This window comes from Megascapheus bottae, chromosome 38, assembly GCF_031878675.1.
Source record: "Megascapheus bottae isolate mThoBot1 chromosome 38, mThoBot2.hap1, whole genome shotgun sequence".
Lineage (NCBI taxonomy): Eukaryota > Metazoa > Chordata > Mammalia > Rodentia > Geomyidae > Megascapheus > Megascapheus bottae.
This window is the reverse complement of record NC_143546.1, coordinates 3,365,522-3,386,359: the sequence shown is the minus strand read 5'-3', so window position 1 is coordinate 3,386,359 and position 20,838 is coordinate 3,365,522. Positions and strand designations below refer to the sequence as shown.

The 20,838-nt window shown below is 40.1% G+C and overlaps 2 protein-coding genes across 2 annotated transcripts in view; one reads left to right on the top strand and one right to left on the bottom strand.

The window, feature by feature from the left end:
- LOC150041835 (F-box/LRR-repeat protein 21) overlaps positions 1–20,838 on the top strand; it is a 47,414-nt gene that overhangs the window by 15,341 nt on the left and 11,235 nt on the right. The window lies entirely within an intron of this gene.
- Lect2 (leukocyte cell derived chemotaxin 2) lies at positions 561–8,866 on the bottom strand. The gene is made up of 4 exons (XM_090325420.1): positions 8,613–8,866; positions 7,134–7,230; positions 5,243–5,388; positions 561–934 (listed from the first exon to the last, which is right to left on the bottom strand). The coding sequence occupies exons 1-4, from the start codon at positions 8,656–8,658 to the stop codon at positions 768–770; spliced, it is 456 nt and encodes a 151-aa protein (XP_090181546.1). The 5' UTR covers positions 8,659–8,866; the 3' UTR covers positions 561–767.

Below are 20,838 nucleotides of genomic sequence, written 5' to 3'. Positions count from 1 at the left end.
TGGCTTTAATCTATAGAACTAGACTACCACTGATTCTTTGAACATTTGGATGACCTGTCTCCTCCTCCTGTCATCAATAAATGAAGAATAATTTATATTGTAATTATACATAGTAATATATAGAAGTAGCCACGATATGCCTATAGTTACTTGAGGCCTGCTGATCTCATTCCATGAGATAGTTCAGGTAAAGAAAGTTAGTCTTCTTTCTCTTTCTAACGTTTCTGGAATTACATCCCACTGAAACCTAGAATGTGTATTCTTTCTAGAATGTTCCATCATTCATTACTTAGGAAACCTACTGACAGTTAGAAGAATGTGGTAGAATGTCAGCAAATCCTTTCTTCTTCATGGGAGCAGATTTCTTTCCCTCTAGCCAGTATTGAGTCTTTCTATGTTAGCTAAAAAGAGTGTTTATTAAGCCCATACTGCAACTAGCAGTTGTAAACTACTCTTCTTCCATGTTCATGGAAGGACCTTTAGACTCTTTTTCACATTCAGGCAGAGAAATGACTGGTTTAGAGGTATCTGAAAGAAAGTAGCCTGGAGCTGTCTGAATTTACTTGTTTATTCACCTTAGGTCTTTAGGACTGAGAAATCTAAATCACAAAACTACCCTAGATGCTAGAGGACCAGAGAAAGATCAAGAAGCTTTAAGAAATTAATCTAACCATCAAAGTGACAGTGAGGTGAAATCACACAAACGTTGCAAGAAGCAGAGTATGCATCCAGGCTTTGTGTTTCCGTCATCTGGCCTTTGTCTTTGCTTACAGATGCGCAGTTGGGTCACTCAGATCACAGTTTTCCAGGTGTATGTGTGGCTGTATACCAGGATAGACTTTCTGCACGGGCAGTGCAGTTCCCAGTTTCTCTCCCTTCTTGATAGAACCTTTATACTTGACTGGCTTAATGTAGAAAATTTTGACACAGAAACCTAAAAGAAAATGAATATAATTCTTTATTATCTAGGCTTCTGTAGCCCTCTGTCACAAATTTAAAACAAGCACAAAAATGAAAAGCAAAGGGAAAATAAAAGCAAAAGCAGATGGGTGTCGTGGCTCAGGAGGCTGAGATCTGAGGATCAAGGTTCAAAGCCAGCCCAGACACAAAAGGACCTGAGACTCTTATCTCCAATTAACCTCTAGAAAATGGGAAGTGGGGCCTGGCTCAAGGATAGGGTAATAGCCTTGAGCTGAAGAGTTCGGGGAGGCACCCAGACCTAATTCAAGCCCCATGACTCCCCCCGCCCCCCCAAAAAAGAAAGCAAAAGCAGAAATAAGGTTTAATGAATTCAGGAGAGGAGCAGAAGAAAATGACAGAATATTTAAAAAAGTAGAGTAAAATTATAGGATGGCAAAGGGAGAAAAGATTCAAATGAAATATTACCAGGAGTATTGAAGAATGGTAGCAGAAAACATGAGGAAGTAGAATATTGGCCCAGATCAATGTCAAGTCCAAGACATCGTCTGATAAAATTATCAGACTTTAAGAACCTGAGGCCAGGAGTTTGGCCTAGTGGTTAACGTGCTTGCCTAGCATGCACAAAGACCCAGGTTTCGATTCCTCAGTACCACATAAGTAGAAAAAAGCCAGAAATGGTGCTGTGGCTCAAGTGGTAGAGCTCTAGCCTTGAGAAAGCCCAAAGACAGCGCTCAGGTCCTGAGTTCAAGTGTCAGGACCGGCAAAAAAAAAACTTTTCTAGTTATTAAAAGACTTTTATAAAGGACTAAGTAGATAAATGGAGACTTAGTATAATGAAATAGTTATAAAATAACAGAGTATTGTTGGGGCTGAATGTAGGAGTCAGGTACATATACATAAAGGTATATTTGTGGTTTGTATACATATATATATATATATATGAGTTGAAATTCTGTTTACAATTTTTCCAATTGGTTTGAAAAGCAGAACCCAGTTCTGTGCCATATAGAATAACACAGTGATCGAAAAGACTAAAATCAAAGACTTGGACAAAGATTTCCCAAGCAAATAGAAGCAAGAAGAAAGGATGGGTTGCCATCCTGAATGGAATTCAGGCCAAAGGCTTTGAAACAAGGAGAGCAGTGTATAATGCTAACAGCTATGAATCGTCCATGCACTAACTCACACAGAAGCATCTGTATGAAGTGGAGACAACAGAAGATACAAGGAGAAATGGGTAGAGGCCTTAAAGTCTGTGTCAACAGGTCAAGTGGAAGAATGAAAGAAAGAAAGAAAGAAAGAAAGAAAGAAAGAAAGAAAGAAAGAAAGAAAGAAAGCCAAATGGAATGCTATGGAATTATACTATCCAACATGGTAGCCACTAGTCTCTTGTGTCTCTGAATTAAGATGTACTTATGAGTAAAATAACAGTGCATTTTGAAAGACAGTATAAAATACAGACAAAATCTCAATTTTCATATGCATCACACATTTGAAATAATACTTTGGAGTGACTGGGATGAATAAAATATTAAAATCAGTATCATGTGTTTCTTCTTACTTCTCTACTAAAAGTACTCAAAATAGTTAAATTACATAAATGGCATGTGTGACCTTTCTATTGAACAATATTGCTACAGGAGACCTAAACAAGTCCTTTAGGAAGATCTTATGAATAGATATGTAAGACCTCTACACTGAAAACTAGTACAGCTACCAATACAACAATGAAAGAAGACCTCAACAATTAGAGGATGTAGTATGTTGGTTGATTGGAGGACTCACTCACTATTTTAAAGCTGATTTTTTTTAACCCTATCTATACCCTAAAGCCCAATCAAAGTCCCAGCAAGATTTTTATGGAAATTGGCAGGCTACCCATTTGGAAATGTGAGTTTCCAGACAATATGAAAGAACACAGTTAAGAAACTTACGCTTTGTGCCAAGATAATGTGAAAGGACAGAGTTGAGAAATTTAGACTCCCAAATATCAGAGTGTATTTTAAAACTATCGTGATTAAAACACTGGCGCTCGGTGCTAGTGGCTCACACCTATATTCCTAGTTTTGATCAGGAGGCTGAGATCTGGGGGCTGAGATCACAGTTCAAAGTCAGCCTGGACAGAAAAGTGTATGAGACTGTTATCTCCGCTTAACCTGGAAAAAGACAGAGGTAGAGGTGTGGCCCAAGGGGTAGAGTACCAGCCAAAAAGCCAAGTGAAAGCATGAACCCCTGAGTTCAAGCTCTAGTTCTGGCATAAATGACAAGACACAGAAACAGATCCAGCTATTATCACCCTGACTTTGGCCAAGATACATAGAACAACAGAGGAAAAAAAATAATTTATCAAGTTCATGGTGCTGAGTTAATTCAAAATCAGTATGAGAAAAAAAACTTTATGTTTCTTATATAAACCAATCAAAATGAAAGTCAAGACAGTAAGGCATGTAGAATACTCGAGAAATACCTTTATGTGTTCACATTGGCAAAAGAGTTTTTTGTGTTTTTGGTTTTTTTTTTTGGCCAGTCCTGGGCTTGAGCTCAGGGCCTGAGCACTGTCCTTGGACTTTCTCAAGGCTAGAGCTCTACCGCTTGAGCTTCAACACCATTTCCGGCTTTTTTCTATGTATGTGGTACCGAGGAATTGAACCCGGGTCTTCGTGCATACAAGGCAAACACTCTACCACTAGGCTAAACTCCTGGCCGGCAAAAGAGTTTTAACATGTTAAAAATATGTTAACAATAAGGGGACTACATGAAAATTAAGAATTTCCAACAGGGTGCTAGTGGCTTACACTTGTAATCCCAGATAAATCTGAGATAAAGAGGACTATGTCTAGGTCAGTGGTACAAAATTCAGTGACTTCATCTCAGCCAAAGAAGGTGGGCATAATGGTACGTGCCTATCATTCTAGCTATGGTGGAAACTAAAGAATAAAATCACAGTCGCAATGTGTGTCTGGAAGCAAGACTGTGTCTTGAAAATAAACAATAAAAATGGGCTTCAAGAATGACTGCAATATCTATCTACCAAGTGCAGAGGCCCTGAGTTTAAACTCCAGGATTGGCACAAGAACAAAATAAGAATGTCTACGTCATAAAGGAAGTGAAAAGGTAGCTCACAAAGTAGGAAAAGAATGAACTCATGTCTAGAATATCTGGGCTCCTTGATTTCAATAAGAAAAAGGCAGATCATTCCATAGGAAATAGGCAAGATATTTGAACGAGCTCATCACAAAAGCAGTAAATACATTGCCAAGTTCATTAATCACTGAGGGGATGCAAAAATAAAACCACAATGAGACACTCCATAAATCAAAGTGGCCGGAATCCAGAAGCACAAAGGTAACACGAAGGACCATGAGAGGAATAAATGGAATGCTCACACACCCTTGGCATGCCTGTAAGTCAGTACAACTGCTCTGGAAAGTTGGCAGAATCAATTATAGCTGAAGATTGTGCATGTGACATGCGACAGTACTTTCCCTCTCACCATCGTCCACCGACTGCTGAGAGCACTGGCTGTGGAACCAGAGAAATGACTGCAAGGTAGGTTGATAGATGGAAGTATAAGCATATAATGGGATACTTTATATCCAAAAGGATGAGCAGGTGTACAAGACCACTGTGAGCGGTGGTAAGGAACAATGAAAGAAACCCCACAAACACAAAGAGTACATATTGTTTAATTCTGTTTATATCGTCTTTTGAGATGGACGTGCTGGAATAAATACCTGAACTCTATGTCTAGCACAGGGGGTTTGGGAGAGATTGGCCCCCTCTGTATCTTGATGTGGATGTTGGTAACACACTGTATTCACTTGGTGACGATTTGTGGAGCAGTACGTTAGGCATTGAACATGTTTTTATGGGTTGTGTTATGTCGCAATAGAATGAAAACTCAGGACAACTCTCAAGCCTGGCATACCGGAAGACCTGCTCTATGTAAAACATAAGAGGACTTTAGAAATAGTTTATGCTCCATCCTGGCTGAAATGTCAACATTTACAAGTTGTGAGACTTTCGTAAATAAAAGTGTCTTTCCATGATGGATAATTTTTCCTAAAGTGATTTTGTTTATAGATTTTAAAAAGTAGAACCACCTGGGCCCCAGAGAAATCGCACTACCCATCACCTATAAATCTGGAGGGCCCCTTGTGCATACAAGTAAACATCTTTAGGGAAAGCGTTGGAACAGCTTTGAAAACTGTTGCTTGGTATAGCTTTTCTGTTCCAAGATACTATTGTGTTGAAAGAAGTGCAGAACGTCTGTATAGGAAATCAGCAATCATCGCCATCTCTAGTACATCACTTTTCTTACCTGTTCCAAAGAGCCGAATGCCATTATTGATGACATTTTTGTTTTTATATGGTTTCTCCTGGCCCATAATCATTCCAGTAAATGGTGCATAGACAGTTGATCCACTAGAACACAGCACATCTACCCCGCGGTGAGACCTCTGACTTCTAGGACATAAATGAGAATAAGCAGATTGTAAAGATTAAAGCATTTTAACTAGCTTCTACATGGCGAACCTTAAACAAGTATTAGCTTTTTTTTTTTTTTAGGAAAAGCATGTATATAGTTTTCAAGCATAAATGTAGATTTTATAGCTATCTGAATCAGGACCATTTTGAAGAGTTGTCTTTTTTTTTTTTTTTTTTAAATGGGAATCTATCATAGAAACAGATGCTGATTGGTGACTCACACTAATCCTAGCTACTCAGGAGGCTGGGATCTGAGGATTGCGGTTGCAAGCCAGCCTGGGCAGAAAAGCCTACAAGAGACTCTTATCTCCAATTGACCACTCAAAAACCAGAAGTGAGACTGTGGCCTTAGCACAGAGAGGCTCAAGGACAGCACCTAGGCCCCACAACTGATCCAACAAACCAAAAACAGACACATTGCCTTAATCTTTCTTTTCTCCCAGTTTTTTTTTAAAGTCCCTGAAAACATCATTTATTGCATCTGGTATTTTAATTCAGTGAGGGATACCTCTTGGGTTTGTTAAACTGCATGGGCCAAATACAAAATGATTCCAGATGGTGAGGTTTCTTAGGGTTGTCTCTAAATCATCCCTCCGCTCTGGCTTTTCATTCTCTTGCCCCCATCTGCTCCTACCAGCTTCTTCTCCCACCAGCCTCTTCTCCCATCCGGCTGGCTACTTACTGGGATTATAAGAATAGTGTGTAAGACAACCCTGATCAGATGCCAAGAGAAGAAACAAAATGTTGTTGCATAAAATCCAATGACTGAACCTTGCAGTGTGAACTAAGAGTCTTAATTTTGACAGTCCAGGGGCTGGCTGTACATCTATGTTTCCTCATCTCTTCATCCCATTTCAGATAGTTGAGGTAGTATCTCTATAAGGGAAAGTTCCACTCTAATTAGGACAGAAATCAGAGATGTAGCTGGACATACATTCATATGATTTTTATCGGACCACACCCCTCCTCAAGGAGGTATGTATAGTACTGGAAATTCACAAATGTGGCCCTCATTTTCTAGAAAGATGTTTCATGCCTGCTTAGGGTTGTTTGCCCCTAACATCTAAATTTTACAGTCTGAGCCAGTGACAGCATCATGGATGGAGAGAATTCAGAAGCCTGAATTCACCTTTTCCAGCCATGCTTGGTGGAAACCTTGATTCTTTGGTCACTTAGATCAAGCTCCTTATCTTCTAAAAGACTGTTGTAGTGTTTGATTTTTACCTTTGGAAAATCAGATAAGACGAGTGAAATGTGTAAAAGTGTTTGAGAGGGGAAATACTGTGTTTAGTCCCTTTTGCTTCTTTTATGATCAGTCCCCAATTTTGTACTCATCCTTGAAGTACAATTCTTGGAAGTTGCTCCAAAAGGCAGTACTGTTTTGCATGTCTCTGGGTTTTCATACTGTCAGAGGGGAGGTCATGTGAGCTCTTGGGAAAACATAGAACTAGGACACTAGACAAGAAGGGAGGAGCCAAAGGGGTCGATGTTTTCTGTGAAGCCACATATCTTTTTTTTTTTTTTTTTTGCCAGTCCTGGGCTTGAACTGAGGGCCTGAGCACTGTCCTTGGGCTTTCTCAAGGCTAGAGCTCCACCACTTGAGCCTCAGCACCACTTCTGGCTTTTTCTGTGTATGTGGTACTAAGAAATCAAACCTGAGTCTTTGTGCATGATAGGCAAGCATTCTACTACTAGGCCAAACTCCCGGCTATGAAGCCACATACCTTTGAGCAGAGTATGCACCGCAGCCGTGGCTGTCACATGTCCGGACCTCGTTGGAGGACTTGCCGGCACACATAGTAGCCCATTGCCCAGCCAATGCTGAAAAGGACAGTCGTGAGAGCCTGTGGCACCTCCAGCATCCATCTGCCTTCTTAGTTTCTGGGAACTCCTGAGAAGTCTACTTTCATTCTCCTTTCCTCTACTTTCTGGAATTTTATGTAAAGATCTTCTTTACCGAATTGCTATGCCCCGATTCACATGTCAAACTGGCTTTTCCTCTCACCAATTCTGTTCTATGTCATATAAAGTACCTACTTATTTATAAGCATTAACCTTGAACATTATACCTTGTTTCAGACTGTCCACTAATAAATGGTATAAATTGTGCATTGTAAATTTCCTGTCTTTATTAGCTGACGTGGGAACCGCTATGTTGAAATTAAGCAAAAACAAACAGCACCAATCAAATAACTTCAGAAATTTTCATGGAACTTTGAAATGCTCCTTTATGGTTCTAATAATCAAATTCTAGCAAACACGAGAATTAAAGGCAGAGCATATTTTGCAATAGCCAAGTTTATTCAACCTGAACTAACTTTATTTCCTATTTATGGATTGTTTTAGATGTAATCTAAAACATTGAAGTAATTTAAACTAAAGTGAGGTCAGAAGAGAAAGGAGAAAGGAAATAGAAACAGTTGCATGAAAAGTTACGGGCTGGTACCGTAGAAAGACTGTCTCGTATACTTCCTGCAAACTTTAAGTGCTACTTGTATTTTCAGTATCATAAGCATTATCAAACAAATTTTCTAATTTTCAGTGTTAACATTTATAGAGATACAGTCAGCAAACTCAGCCTTTCGCTTTCAAACTACTAAAGCCAGAAGCAAAACCAAGAGCCTGTTAATTTGGTGGTTGATTTTATTTAAAGACATTTTACTCTTCACAAATAAATACACTAGGTAGAGAAACTGTAGGTCTAGTCGTTAGGTATACTCTATGGTGATTTAAATTGTGCATTTCAAAATCTTTCACCTTGGAGCAAGGTTTCAAATCAACACCCTGATCAACATACAAAGTGATCACTCTAGCAATAGCATTTATCTCTGAGAACAGAGGCATCTTTTAGATGAGTTTTTTCTTCCCTGTTATGAGCATTAAGGAGAATTCCTTTGTCTTAATCCACCCTGCCCTTTGTATCTAAGTCTGATTCTTGCACAAGGTTTTTATCTTCTGGTTGTGTTCCAGTTAAATTCCAGACTAAGATTTGGAAGGCTTTTTTGGAAATCTTCCTGTTTGTGTTTCCTGTTAAGAAACCAGAACATTCAGGAAGAAATGGGCAGGTCTCCCTCCTCCAATTAGCTATCCTTCCCACCCCACATGTCATAACACACAAATATCAGCTTCCATTTTTCTAATCTAACCCTGAAATCCGTTTTGTAGAAATTAGACAAGATTCTAAAATGGTATTTTTGACTTACCAGTAGAAATCAAAGCAGCCAAAAGAAGCACTTTTGGGGAAAACATCTGGATTGTGCTTCCCGTAGGTTTCTTCCTGTAATTAAAATTGCCCCCACACACTCTTTGAAGAGTATTCAAGTTTGAATATTTTCTGGCAAATTAGCCTCAGAATTCTGTTCCTCTCGATTCTTTTAATTTTGCATGAGACAGAAAATTTATAAGACTAGAGCAAGAGGGGCTCCAGCATTCCATAGATGGCTATTTGACTTTCATGTAAAACCCATGGAAAAGCCTTTGATCTAAAGAAGTCAGTTTTATTGGTCAAACTGACTAAATATTAACAGAAATGATAAGCCTAAGTGCAGGCTGATGGTCTTTGGCTGTAGCTGGAAGACTATACATGTGAATAATTACATATTTAGTGCCATCTGTGAGGAGATCTGCTCATTTCCTGGGTAGCACAGTTTCAGAAGAGAATCGGTCAGTGAGCATGTATGATCTTCTATAAAAGTCTTCAAGATGCCCCTTAGTGTTGAAAAACTTCTCTGTTCAATTGTGTTTCATCTGTATAATTGCAGATAGTAACATTGTGATGACATATTTTGCTTGAGCCAGATGCCAGTGATTCACACCTATAATCCTAGCTACTCAGGAGGCTGAGATCTGAGGATTGTGGTTTGAAGCTGACCAGGATAGAAAAGTCCTTGTGAGACTCATATCTCTTATTGACTACTCAAAAACTGGATGTAGTGCTGTGTCAAGTGGTAGAGTGCTAGCCTTGAGCACAAAAGGGCTCAGGGACAGCACCCAGGCCCTGAATTCAAGCCTATAAACCTATATATAGAGAGAGATAGATCGATAGGCTTCAACCTCTATATATTCTATATTTATATAGGTAGATATATGAATATGTGCATATTTCTTTTGACTATGCCTTAAATATTTATTGTAATGAAAATACAACATTTGAAATACCTATCAGTAGAGGGAATGGTATCTGAACCATGATATAATCATACAATGGAATATAACAGTTTAAAACAATTTATATGTATTCATATGTTTAGAGTTTTATACTATTAAGTGAAAATACATCCCTTCTCCCTACCAGGGCTTAAACTTAGGGCTTCGTGTTCTTGTTCAGTTTTTTGTTTTTGTTTTTTTTCACTCAGCGATGCTCTCCACCTGAGCCATGCTTGCAGATTAACTGGAAATAAGAGTCATCAGAGTTTGTCTGCCAGACTGGGCTTGATTCTCAGATCTCAGCTTCCTGAATAGCTAGGATTATAGATTCTGAGCCACTGGCACCTGGCAAAAAGCAACAGTTTTTGCTTTGGCATGTTAAATGATGCCTACAGTTTTCAACATACTGAAAATTTCTGAATTTAAGATACTCAAATCTATACATTAACCTTTCTATCCTTGATGTTAGGTGAGGACCTGGAGTTTTCTATGGAAGCTTCCTCATTTAAGTAATTGTTAGTAGTAGCAAGAGATTGAAGCCTCCTGTCTTCACCCTCTGCAGCAAAGATTGCCATTCTCATCAGAGTCAAAAAGGGACTTTCCTAATGCGCTCTCGCTCTCTCTCTCTCTCTCTCTCTCTCTCTCTCTCTCTCTCTCTCTCTCTCTCTCTCTCTCTCCCTCCCTCCCTCCCTCCCTCCCTCCCTCTCTCCCTCCCTCCCTCCCTCCCTCCCTCCCTCCCTCTCTCTCTCTCTCTCTCTCTCTCTCTCTCTCTCTCTCTCTCTCTCTCTCTCTCTCTCTCTCTCTCTCTCTCTCTCTGCTAGTTCTGGGCTTGAGCTCAGGGCCTGGGCACTGTCCTTGGGTTTTCTCAGGGCTAGAGCTCTACCACTTGAGCCACAACACCACTTCTGGCTTTTTCTATGTATGTGGTACTGAGGAATCGAACCTGGGTCTTTAGGCATGCTAGGTAAAGCACTCTACCACTCCTGGCCAAACTCCTGGCCCCTTGATTTCTTTTTGTTGTTTTTCTTTTCATTTCTGTATGTCATGGTGCTTGCACTCAGTGCTTGGGTACTGTCTCCAAGCTCTTTCACTCAAAGCTAGTATTCTACCACTTTGAGCCACTGCTCCACTTCCGGTTTTCTGGTTAATTAAGAGATGAATCTCATGGACTTTCCTACCCAAGCTGGCTCTGAACAGCAATCCTCAGATCCCAGCCTCCTGAGTAGTTAGGATGTACAAGCCCTGCTTGTACACAACTTTTGACTTCACACACAGCTCTTCAAGGAGGCATGTAGTATCCAAAATGCAGAATGCCAGTGCCTTGAGAGTCTAGCAGAACTAAGTCTATGTACTGGAAAAAAAAAGATTCAACCACTGCTATGAACAGGAGATACAAAAACAGACATGGATGTATACAGTGTAGAGTGAGCCTTATGTGATAAAAATTTTGACTCCATGCAGGGAAGCGATAAGTAATCTCTAAGTAGTATTGGGGCAGCAGTTAACAGGAAATAAAACCTTGATCCAGACATCAAAGTGAACCAAACATTTCCATCTTTAAAAAAATAATACAAGGAGGGATGGGAAGAAGGCAGCAAAATAAGGAAGGAAAAGAGGGAGTAAAAGAGGGAGGGAAATCATAAATTATGAAGTTCTCTAGTTATTCCTCAAATGGTCTTGGAATGAGTTAAGCCTTTCAAAGAATGTAAAAAGTCCCAGTGACTAAAAAGAAAACATTTGCTAACCTGCTATTGTGACAATAAAAACACTATAAAGCAAACTGTCCCAATCGGAGTCACAATAAGATTGACTCATATACATGATTCATAAGGAGCTCATTTTCCTAATATACTGAGAAATCTTAAAAAGTAGATGTAGAGGGATCGGGAGTTTGGCCTAGTGGTAGAGTGCTTGCTTAGCATGCATGAAGACCCAGGTTCGATTCCTCGGTACCACATATAGAGAGAAAAGCTGGAAGTGGTGCTGAGGCTAGTGGTAGAGCTCTAGCCTTGAGAAAGTCCAAGGACAGTGCTCAGGCCCTGAGCTCAAGCCCAGGACTAGCAAAAAAAAAAAAAAAAGTAGATGTAGGCAACCTGATAGATAAATGGGCAAAAGAATAACACACTTGAAATGTTGCATTTTCACCTATAATGAACTATTATAAACCAGAATATGAGCTATAATTTTCACCTGTCAAATCAGCAAGGCAAGGGAATGGAGAGATGAGCACTTATTTATTAATGTTGATTTTTACATCATATTTTAAATGACAAGTTTAACAAGTGTTCAAGAAGGGAATCTATTTACAATCACTGGGACTTAGTATTTAGAACTTAATCAAGATTAGGCTAAGGGTTTGTATGTCATAGAAACATATTAATTTATGAAATAAAACATTATGTCTATAGAGTCATAGGTTTTATGTCTATATAGTTATGTTTATATTTCCATTACCATGTCCATAGCATTGGGTATGCAGTTATTGAGTCCTCGCTCTTGTACTCATTGGATCTAATAGCCACATATTAAGGATACCATGTGCCTTGTCTCACTCAACACGATTGGCTCTAGATTCATCCACTTCCCTGCGAATGCCATTATTTTATCTTGTCTGTTGGCTATGTAGAATTCCATTGTGTATATATACCACATTTTCTGTATCCATTCATCTGCAGTAGGGCATCTGGCTTGTTTCCATCGCCTGGCTATTGTGAATAGTGCAGAGATGAACATAGCCGAGCAGGTGTCCTTATAATATCCTGGGTCATGATGTTCAGTGTAGATGCCCAGGAGTGGTATGGCGGGGTCTATTTTCAGTTCTTTAAGAAACCTCTGCACTGCTTTCCAGAGTGGCTGAACTTGCTTACAATCCCACCAGCAGTGCAGTAGAGTTCCTTTTTCTCCACAACCCCGCCAGCAACTGTCACTGTCTGAGTTCAAAATCTTGGCCATTCTTGTTGGGGTAAGGTGGTATCTTAGGGTTGTTTTTATTTTCATTTCCTTTATGACCATAGATGATGAACATTTTCTCATTTGCTTTTCTGCCATTTTAATCTCTTCTTCTGATAGGTCTCTCTTTAGTTCCCTTGCCCATTTAATGAATGGTTTATTGGGTTTGGGGGGGATTAGTTTCTTGAGTTCCCTGGATATTAAGCATTTGTCAGATATATTATTGGTGAATATCTTTTCCCAGTTGGTTGGCTGTCTCTCTACTTTGGTGACTATGTTTTTATCTGTACAGAAACTTTTTATTTTTAGGTAGTCCCATTTATCGAGTCTCTCTCCAATCTGTTGTGACCCTGGGATTCTGTTCAGGAATCTGTTGCCTGTGCCTATGAGTTCTAGCGTCTCTCCTACTTTATCATGCAGCAGTTTCATGGTTGAGATGAGCACTTTTATCAGAAGAGGAAGTTGGTTTAACCTTGTTAAGAACACAATTTAGCAATACCCCCAACATTTTTAAAGCCACAAAACCTTTGCTCCAGCAACTCTATTGCTTTTTCTAACCATGGCTCGCTTTTCCTTCCATTTAGGAAAACCATTACAATCCCCTGCAAAGGCAGAGCAATCCTTTAAGTGCAGAAGAGATGGTAGCATTCTGTTTTTAAACTCCTAACGAAACAGACTAGGCAAGAATCACTTAAACTCTGCCAGTTTTCACACAGCTGATGATATTAGAAAATATTTATATCTCTCAGCAGAATATATTATGACTTTATACTAATGTTTTTAAATTCATGTGGAAAACAAATGAGTGTAAAATGATAGGATGGTTTAGATTTTTTATTTTTTGCTAGCCCTGAGGCTTGAACTCAGGGCTTGGCCACTGTCCTTTAGCTTTCCCAAGGGCTAATGCTCTACCACTTGAGCCACAGCACCACTTCCAGCTTTTTCTGGGTATGTGGTACCGAGGAATTGAACCCGGGGCTTCATGCATGTTAGGCAAACATTCTACCACTAGGCCACGCTCCCAGCCCTTAGATTTGTTTTTGTTTTTTTTTTAAATAACCTAGTAGTGCAGGGAGTAGGAGCATGTAAGTTCATTGAGTATGGCCATGAGCTAGCTGTTGTTGAAGGTGGATATTGGGTACCTCAGTACTTATTACATCTGTTTTTTCTAGTTTGCTTGCATTTGGCTCCTGACATCTTTTCTTGTGAGTTGTTTTCCTTATCCTTTTATTTCTCTCTAGGAAACTATTAGTCAGGGCAGTATTTGCTTATCTTTGCTTCAGGCTAAGGGTCTCTAGGTAATGTTTCCGTTAATTTTTAAGAAGTAGCTATGTAGACAGTGCTGATTATACAAATAATACATCTTACTGCAAAACAAAAATCCCAAAAAACTATGTGCCAGGGGCTCACACCTTAAATCCTAGCTACTCAGGAGGCTGAGATCTGAGGATCTTATATTTTCCTCTCTCTTGGGCACGTATCTAGAGTAAAATTTCTGAGGAATATGATAGCAGTATGTTGAATGCCTTGAGGAACTATTAAACTATTTTCCTTACTGGCTACGTCAATCTGTATTTGTATCCACTGTAAATATGAGTTCCACATAGTTTCTGAGCATGTTTTTTGTTGTTGTTGTTGTTAGTTGTGGGGCTTGAACTCTGTGACTGGGCCATTGTCCCTGAGCTCTTTGGCTCAAGGCTAGTGCTCTACCTCTTTGAGTTACAGTGCCACTTCCCGTTTTCTGGTGATTTATTGAAGATAAGTATCTCATGGACTTTCCTGCCCTGCCTGGTTTTGAACTGCAATCCTCAGTTCTCAGCCTCCTGAGTAGCTAAGATTGCAGGCGTGAGACATCAGCGCTTGGTGCTTCACATGCTTATCGATATCTTGCCCAGGGCAAAATCTTTCTTGACTATTATGGTCTTCAAGAGGGAATTTAGATTAAAATCTATTAGCCTTACCTGATAGTGGATGCTATAATTTTTTTTGCCAGTCCTGGGCTTGAGCATAGGGCTGAGCACTGTCCTTGGACTTTTTCAAGGCTAGAGCTCTACCACTGGAGCCTCAGCACCACTTCTGCCTTTTTTCTATGTATGTGGTACTGAGGAATCAAACCCGGGTCTTTGTGCATGCTAGGCAAGCACTTTAACCACTAGGCCAAACTCCTGGTCCCTTTAACTCAGAGTTTATGCCTTAGTTTTCTCAGTGTCCCATTTTCAGACTTGGGGGGGGGAATAGTTCCAGGTCAGTGAGTTACTGGGGACCAAATAAATGAGCACAGAGATAGGTAGGTAGCAGATGAATGGATGAATAATAGGATGCATAGATAAACAGATAATAGATCTTTAAAATTATTGTGACTCTGATGGGTGTGTTTTTATTTTACTTTCCTAAAGACAAATGACGCTGAGGCATTTCTCCAGTGTCTAGTAACCATTTAGTTTACTTTCTTTGGAGACATGTCTATTGTCTTTTACCTAGATTTCAGTTGGTCTATTTATCTATTTGTTGTTGAGTTATAATTGTGTATTCTGGATAATAGATAAATAATTGGCAAATATTTTGCCCCATTATGTCTGTAGTCCCAACCCCCTCTGCAAATGTTAATTTTGAGACAGATTTTTGCTGTGTAGACCAAGCTGACCTTAAACTCGGAGTCCTTTGGCATTTGTTTCATGAGTATGGAGTTTATAGGTATGTACCACCACACCTGGCTCACTTTCTTGATAGTGTCTTGTGAAGTATAGAAGTTCTTTTTTTAAACTGTAATGAAGTTTAATATATCTATAAGGGATGAACGTTCCCACCAGCAGTGCATGAGAACTTCTGAGTAGTAAAACAAAGTAGAAAAGCCTGAGACTGAAAGGTCACACTGCCAAATTCTACCAGAAGAAATAACATCAATGCTTCTAAAAACGATTTTACAAAGTACAACGGACAACAACATTTTCAAACGGATTCTATGAAGCCAATAATTACCATGATATTCAAACTAGATAAGAAACAGCAGAGAAGGAAAACTCTAAGCCAATTTCTTTTTTGTTTGTTTGTTTTTATTGTGACTAATAGAAGGGTTACATTATATTCACCAGATAGAAGGTGCATAACTTCACAAACATTGATACCCTTTCTCATGACATGGTCCCCATTTCCCTCCCACCTTTTCCTCGCTTATATTGATTCCCCCCTTCCTTATCCAATTCCAAATAACCAATTAAGCACATACAAAATATATCAGATAACAAGGTGAAATATTGTAACAATATGAGACAAGTGCATACTAAGTCCACTAGTACAATGATATTCATTGCAGCACTATTTACAAAGATATGGAACCAACCCAGATGTCCCTCAGTTGATGAGTGGATCAACAAGTTGTGGTATTTAGACACAATGGAATTCTATGCTGCTGTCAGAAAGAAGGACATCACCCCATTTGTTAGGAAATGGAAAGACTTAGAAAAAATCATATTAAGTGAAGTAAGCCAGACTCAAAGGAACATAGGCTCAATGGTTTCCCTCATTGTCTCCTAGCAGAGATTCACAATAGAACAAAATCTAGAGACATTAGGCCAAATAGTATGATACTAAATGTAAGAACCTCCAGGAGAAGGAAACAAAAGCCATATAATGAGTGACTGTTGTCCTTAATGTACTGTTATCTCTCATCTCTTTTGCTATAAGCCAATTTCTTGATGAGCATAAATGCAAAAACCTTCGGTAACAAAAGACTTTCAGAAAGAATTCATCAGCAGTGAGAGATCATACATCACAATCCAATTGGTTTCACTCCAGCAATTCATTCCAGGATAGTTTAACATACACAAATCAATAAACATCAAATGGCAGGCATATAAACTGAAGTCAGGGCAAAAATCACATGATCATCTGAATAGGTGCAGAAGAAGCCTTTGACAAAATCCAACATCTTTTCCCAATCAAAACGCTGAAGGAAGTAGAAATAGATGTGTATGTCAGTATAATAAAGGCTTGATATAATAAATCTAGAACCAGTGTTACTCTGAATGGCGAAAAAGAAAACCCGGAAAACGTTTCCTCTAAAGTTAGAAACCAAGGTGTCGTAGAGTCATGATCAAAGTACATCATATGAATGTATGCAAATGCCACAAAGCATGAACCCTTTATAATACGTACAGTTGAATATATGCTTATAATATAAATACATAAAAGATTTCATTTCTCCACATCCTCAACAACATTCATTGCATTTCAAAAATAATAATTGCCCTAAAGGGTGTGAAATGTTTTTGTGAAAGTATAGGAATTGGGCTCTGATATGTAAGTAGAATGTATACATGTACAGGTTCTGGTGTGTGTGTGTGTGTGTGTGTGTGTGTGTGTGTGTGTGTGTGATATAAATGTTTTTCCTCCATCTACCTGTATGCTAAGGACAAGATGAAAGTGAGGGTGATACCTCTCAAAGCTTGTTAAATTTACAGCAGCAGTGATGAATATTTATCTAAAGTTACTCTTGCGAGCTGGCTGAACACCTTTGGCATACTTTTTGGCCAAAAGATGATGATAATTTGCACCAAACAAAATACTATTACTGGAAGCCTGTGACATTTAAATTGGAGCCTTGTCCAACAAAACCTTTCTCTATCCTATTGGGTGGAAGTGTGCCATCAAGACAGACTCTACACCTACTGTTACCTTGCATCCATTCCTGTCTAGTGAGAGTGTCTGTATTTTTTAATTGTGTATGAGAGCTGGGTGCTAATGTCTCATGCCTATAATCCTAGCTACTCAGGTTATGATCTGAAGATTGAGGAGTTCAAAGCTAGTCCAGGCAGGAAAATCTGTGAGATGCATATCCCCAGTTAGCTACCTCCAGAAATCTGGTTCAAGATGTAGAGCAAAAGAGCTCAGGGACAACACCCAGCGCCTGAGTTCAAGCCCCAGGCCTGGCAAATACACACACACACACACACACACACACACACACACACACACACACACACACAGGCAAATCTACATAAGAGTTATTTTAATGGGGACAGACCATTTGATGTTAAAATTCTGGAATGTGCTAAGCCCCTGTTTATAGGCAGTTTCCCTCTACCAGGCATTCACAAAATCACAATGGACATTTCCTCACCCTGTCTCACCATCTGCTAGTACTTTGACCAACAGAAAGCAAACAGCTCAGAGCCACCTAGGGAAACACAGACTCAGCTTACCCTGAGCCATGGTAAACAGATGTATTCGGCCCCCTGAGCTTTGAACCCTGACATTACACCACACACAGACATGGTCAGAGTGTTGCCAGAGATTACAACACACACACATTCTTGGCACCCTTGTTCTGATTGACTCAGACCAGCTGAACATCTTAAAAGGACTGGTAAATCAACTTTTGACAATGGAAGGAATGATGTTCTCCTGTTTGAGGATTAAAGTGCCTCTCATGCTACCGGTGCCTCCTACGAAAGGGAATGCTGTCAATGGGTTTCGTCTTCAGAGTTGGTTATAATAATGCTTCACTGTTCAGCCACCCAGTTCCATCCCACGCTCAGCGTGAACTCTGCCTAGTGAGACCCTGGCGCTGCAGGAAGGCAGGAAAAGGCAGCACCTGGGATGGCTGAGCCATTGTGCAGAGGGTAGAGTGAGGGTGAGTGTGGATGCAAGGGATGGTGTCAACAGAGGTGGTTTGGGTTGTCCAGTCGCCAGCTCAATCTGGGAAGCATTCTGGAGGGCATTGCAAACCAGCCTTCTCTGCTGGCGTTGTCCCCAACCATGAAGATGGCATTTCAGAATTTCCCTTGGCTCAAAGGCAATCCCGAATGGCTCCAAGAATATTTCTGTGGGATACTAGGAGAGAAGATATTGGGAAGTCAGTATTGGATATTGAAAAGCATGCATGCAAGGATTAGAAGCGTTCACTCTTCAGTTTTCAGAGCTTCCTTGGTTATGTTTGAGATATGAAACAGTCCTTTCTGTTATGATGAAATAGGAACATGGTTGGACAGCAAGGGTGGGGGAGGCAAGAGGAGGAGAGAGAGAGAGAGAAAGAAAGAGAATGTGACCTTCAGAGTTGATTACCCTGCCTCAAGCCAATCTTTACCAGACAACTGGGTCAACAGTTTTCAGAGAAAACTCAGGTGACATTCCTAGCCTGATGACATCTTCTGCAATTCCAAATTGAGACCATTTTCCATTTTTTTCTTTCCAAAAAGAACTGTTCTCTCTCTATAATTAGCAAGAGTACTCATCTTTAATAATCAAGGCTCCTCTAAAGAAGCGGTACCAGAAGGGGAGAGGGAGGATGAATTACTCAGACTTGTCATCACTGTGACCAGAATGACTGGGAGAAAGGAAAGATTTATTTTGGCTTATGGTTTCAGAAGGTTTCTGTCCATGGTTGCACAGCCCTCTGGACTTGGGCAGAAGTCCAGGTACCCCCTAAGGTCCCCCTCACCACCCTATCCCCAAGATCTACCTAATCTGGTTACTCCTCACCTCCTAAAGCTCCCACCATCTTCCAAAATGGTGGCCCCAGCTTGAGATCAAGCATTGAACCCATGAGCCCTGAGGGAACACCTTGATATTTTCAAACCCTAACAGGGAGAGGTAGGTGATTAATGGCAGACAGACAAGCATTGATTTTAGATAATGGGGAAAGAGTTGATCCTGCATGTTGGGGTCCAAAGGCAAATCTTGAGATTGCATTCCCCTTTTCTCAAGCGCTCTCTTGTCCTCTCTCTCTCTCTCTCATCCTGGAGCTTGAACTATTGGCCTGGGCGCTCTCCCTGAGCTCTTCAGCTAAAGGTTGCCCTACCCCTTGAGCCACGGCGCCACTTCCTGCTTTTTCTAGTGGTTCATTGGAGATAAGAGTCTCATGTTCTTTAGTGCCCTGGCTGACTTTGAACCTTGAACCTCCGATCTCAGCCTCCTGGTTAGCTAGGGTTACGGCGTGAGCTGCTGTGCTGGCCTTGAATTAATTAGATGAGGCTTTTCAATCTTATAGAGGGCAATATGCTTTATTCAGTCTGCTGACTTGAAGGTTAATCTCTTCTACAAGTGCTGAGAGAAAGACAGACAGACAGACAGAGATACAGAGAGAGACACAGAGCACCTTATAGCCACATTTAGACTGATGTCTGACCTAATATCTGGGTAGAGTGATAAAGCCAAGTTAACACAGGAAATCCTCCATCATGTCATGTTTTAGAAGCTTCTAGAGCAAGGGTTTTACTATGAAAGCCTTTGACTTGGAGAGATTGAGGTCCGAAGCAGAACTTGGCCTTGCAAGGGAGCCTGAGGCTATGCACCTCTTCCAGGGACTTGAAGAAATTTATTTTGTTGGTTTGGTTTATGTACCTCGTTATAATCTCATTGGAAACTTTTCTTGTGGTGTGTTCCTTTGAAAACTTTTGATGAGGAGAAATAAGACATGAAAATGACCGATCAGTGAAACCATCCCAAATTTCCACATTGGCCTGTAATGTTTGGCATTTCGAGGGCTCTGTTCATACCCTTGTATTTGACCAGTGCCAAATCGTCCAGAAACAGCAAGCAGGGTTCTCAGAGAAGAGCTTGAGTGGCTGATGTATCTAATCAAGCCAAGAGACACCCCCAAGGGACAGTTCGCTCACATTGGCCTGAGCAGGGGATCAATGTTCATTGGAAGAAGGAATTTTCCCCTACGACATTGGAACTGTAAACCACCAATCAAGTGGATCAGTACTTTTATTAATTCATTTTCTTACTGGAAAAAGTACCAGATATTTTTCTATTTATTCCTAAAAACTTGACTTTAAAAAAAAGAGAGAGAGAAAAACTTTGTCATTCTAAGAGAAATAAACACAAATCTTTCAGTAACAATTCAGGGGACTTCACTCCTTGGTGTGTTTATTTAGTTAGCTTTTGCCAGTCCTGGGGCTTGAACTCAGGGCTCAGGCTCTGTCCCTAAGCCTCTCTGTGCCCAAGGATATCCCTTTACCATTTGAGCCACAGCGCCAATTCCAACTTTTCCTGAGTAGTTTACAGAAGATAAAATGTTTCATGGAATTTCCTGCCAGGGCTGGCTTTGAACCGTGGTCCTTAAATCTCAACCTCCAATATATAGCTAGGATTATAGACATGAGCCACTGGTGTGTTTAAGAAGAACAAAGCAATTTGGGGGGATTGGTTTTTTTGTTTGTTTTTCTTTTTTCTTTTTTTACATTTCTTACCTCATTTGTTCCTGCTCCTTGTTTGTGCCAACACTGAAGCTCAGACAAGCTATGACTTTGACTTTGACTGCTGAAGCTGCATCTACATGCCACACCTGTGAACCAAGAACAGACTTCTTTGTGGGTGTCTCCCTTCCAG

Bases quoted from the DNA above. Each gene is read 5' to 3' on its own strand.
- Lect2 (XM_090325420.1), bottom strand. From the start codon at position 8,658: ATGTTTTCCCCAAAAGTGCTTCTTTTGGCTGCTTTGATTTCTACTG. The intron at 7,231-8,612 runs GTAAGTCAAAAA...TGTCCTTTTCAG, and splicing joins GGCTGCTTTGATTTCTACTG to CATTGGCTGGGCAATGGGCT. The intron at 5,389-7,133 runs GTATGTGGCTTC...TTTATGTCCTAG, and splicing joins GGTGCATACTCTGCTCAAAG to AAGTCAGAGGTCTCACCGCG.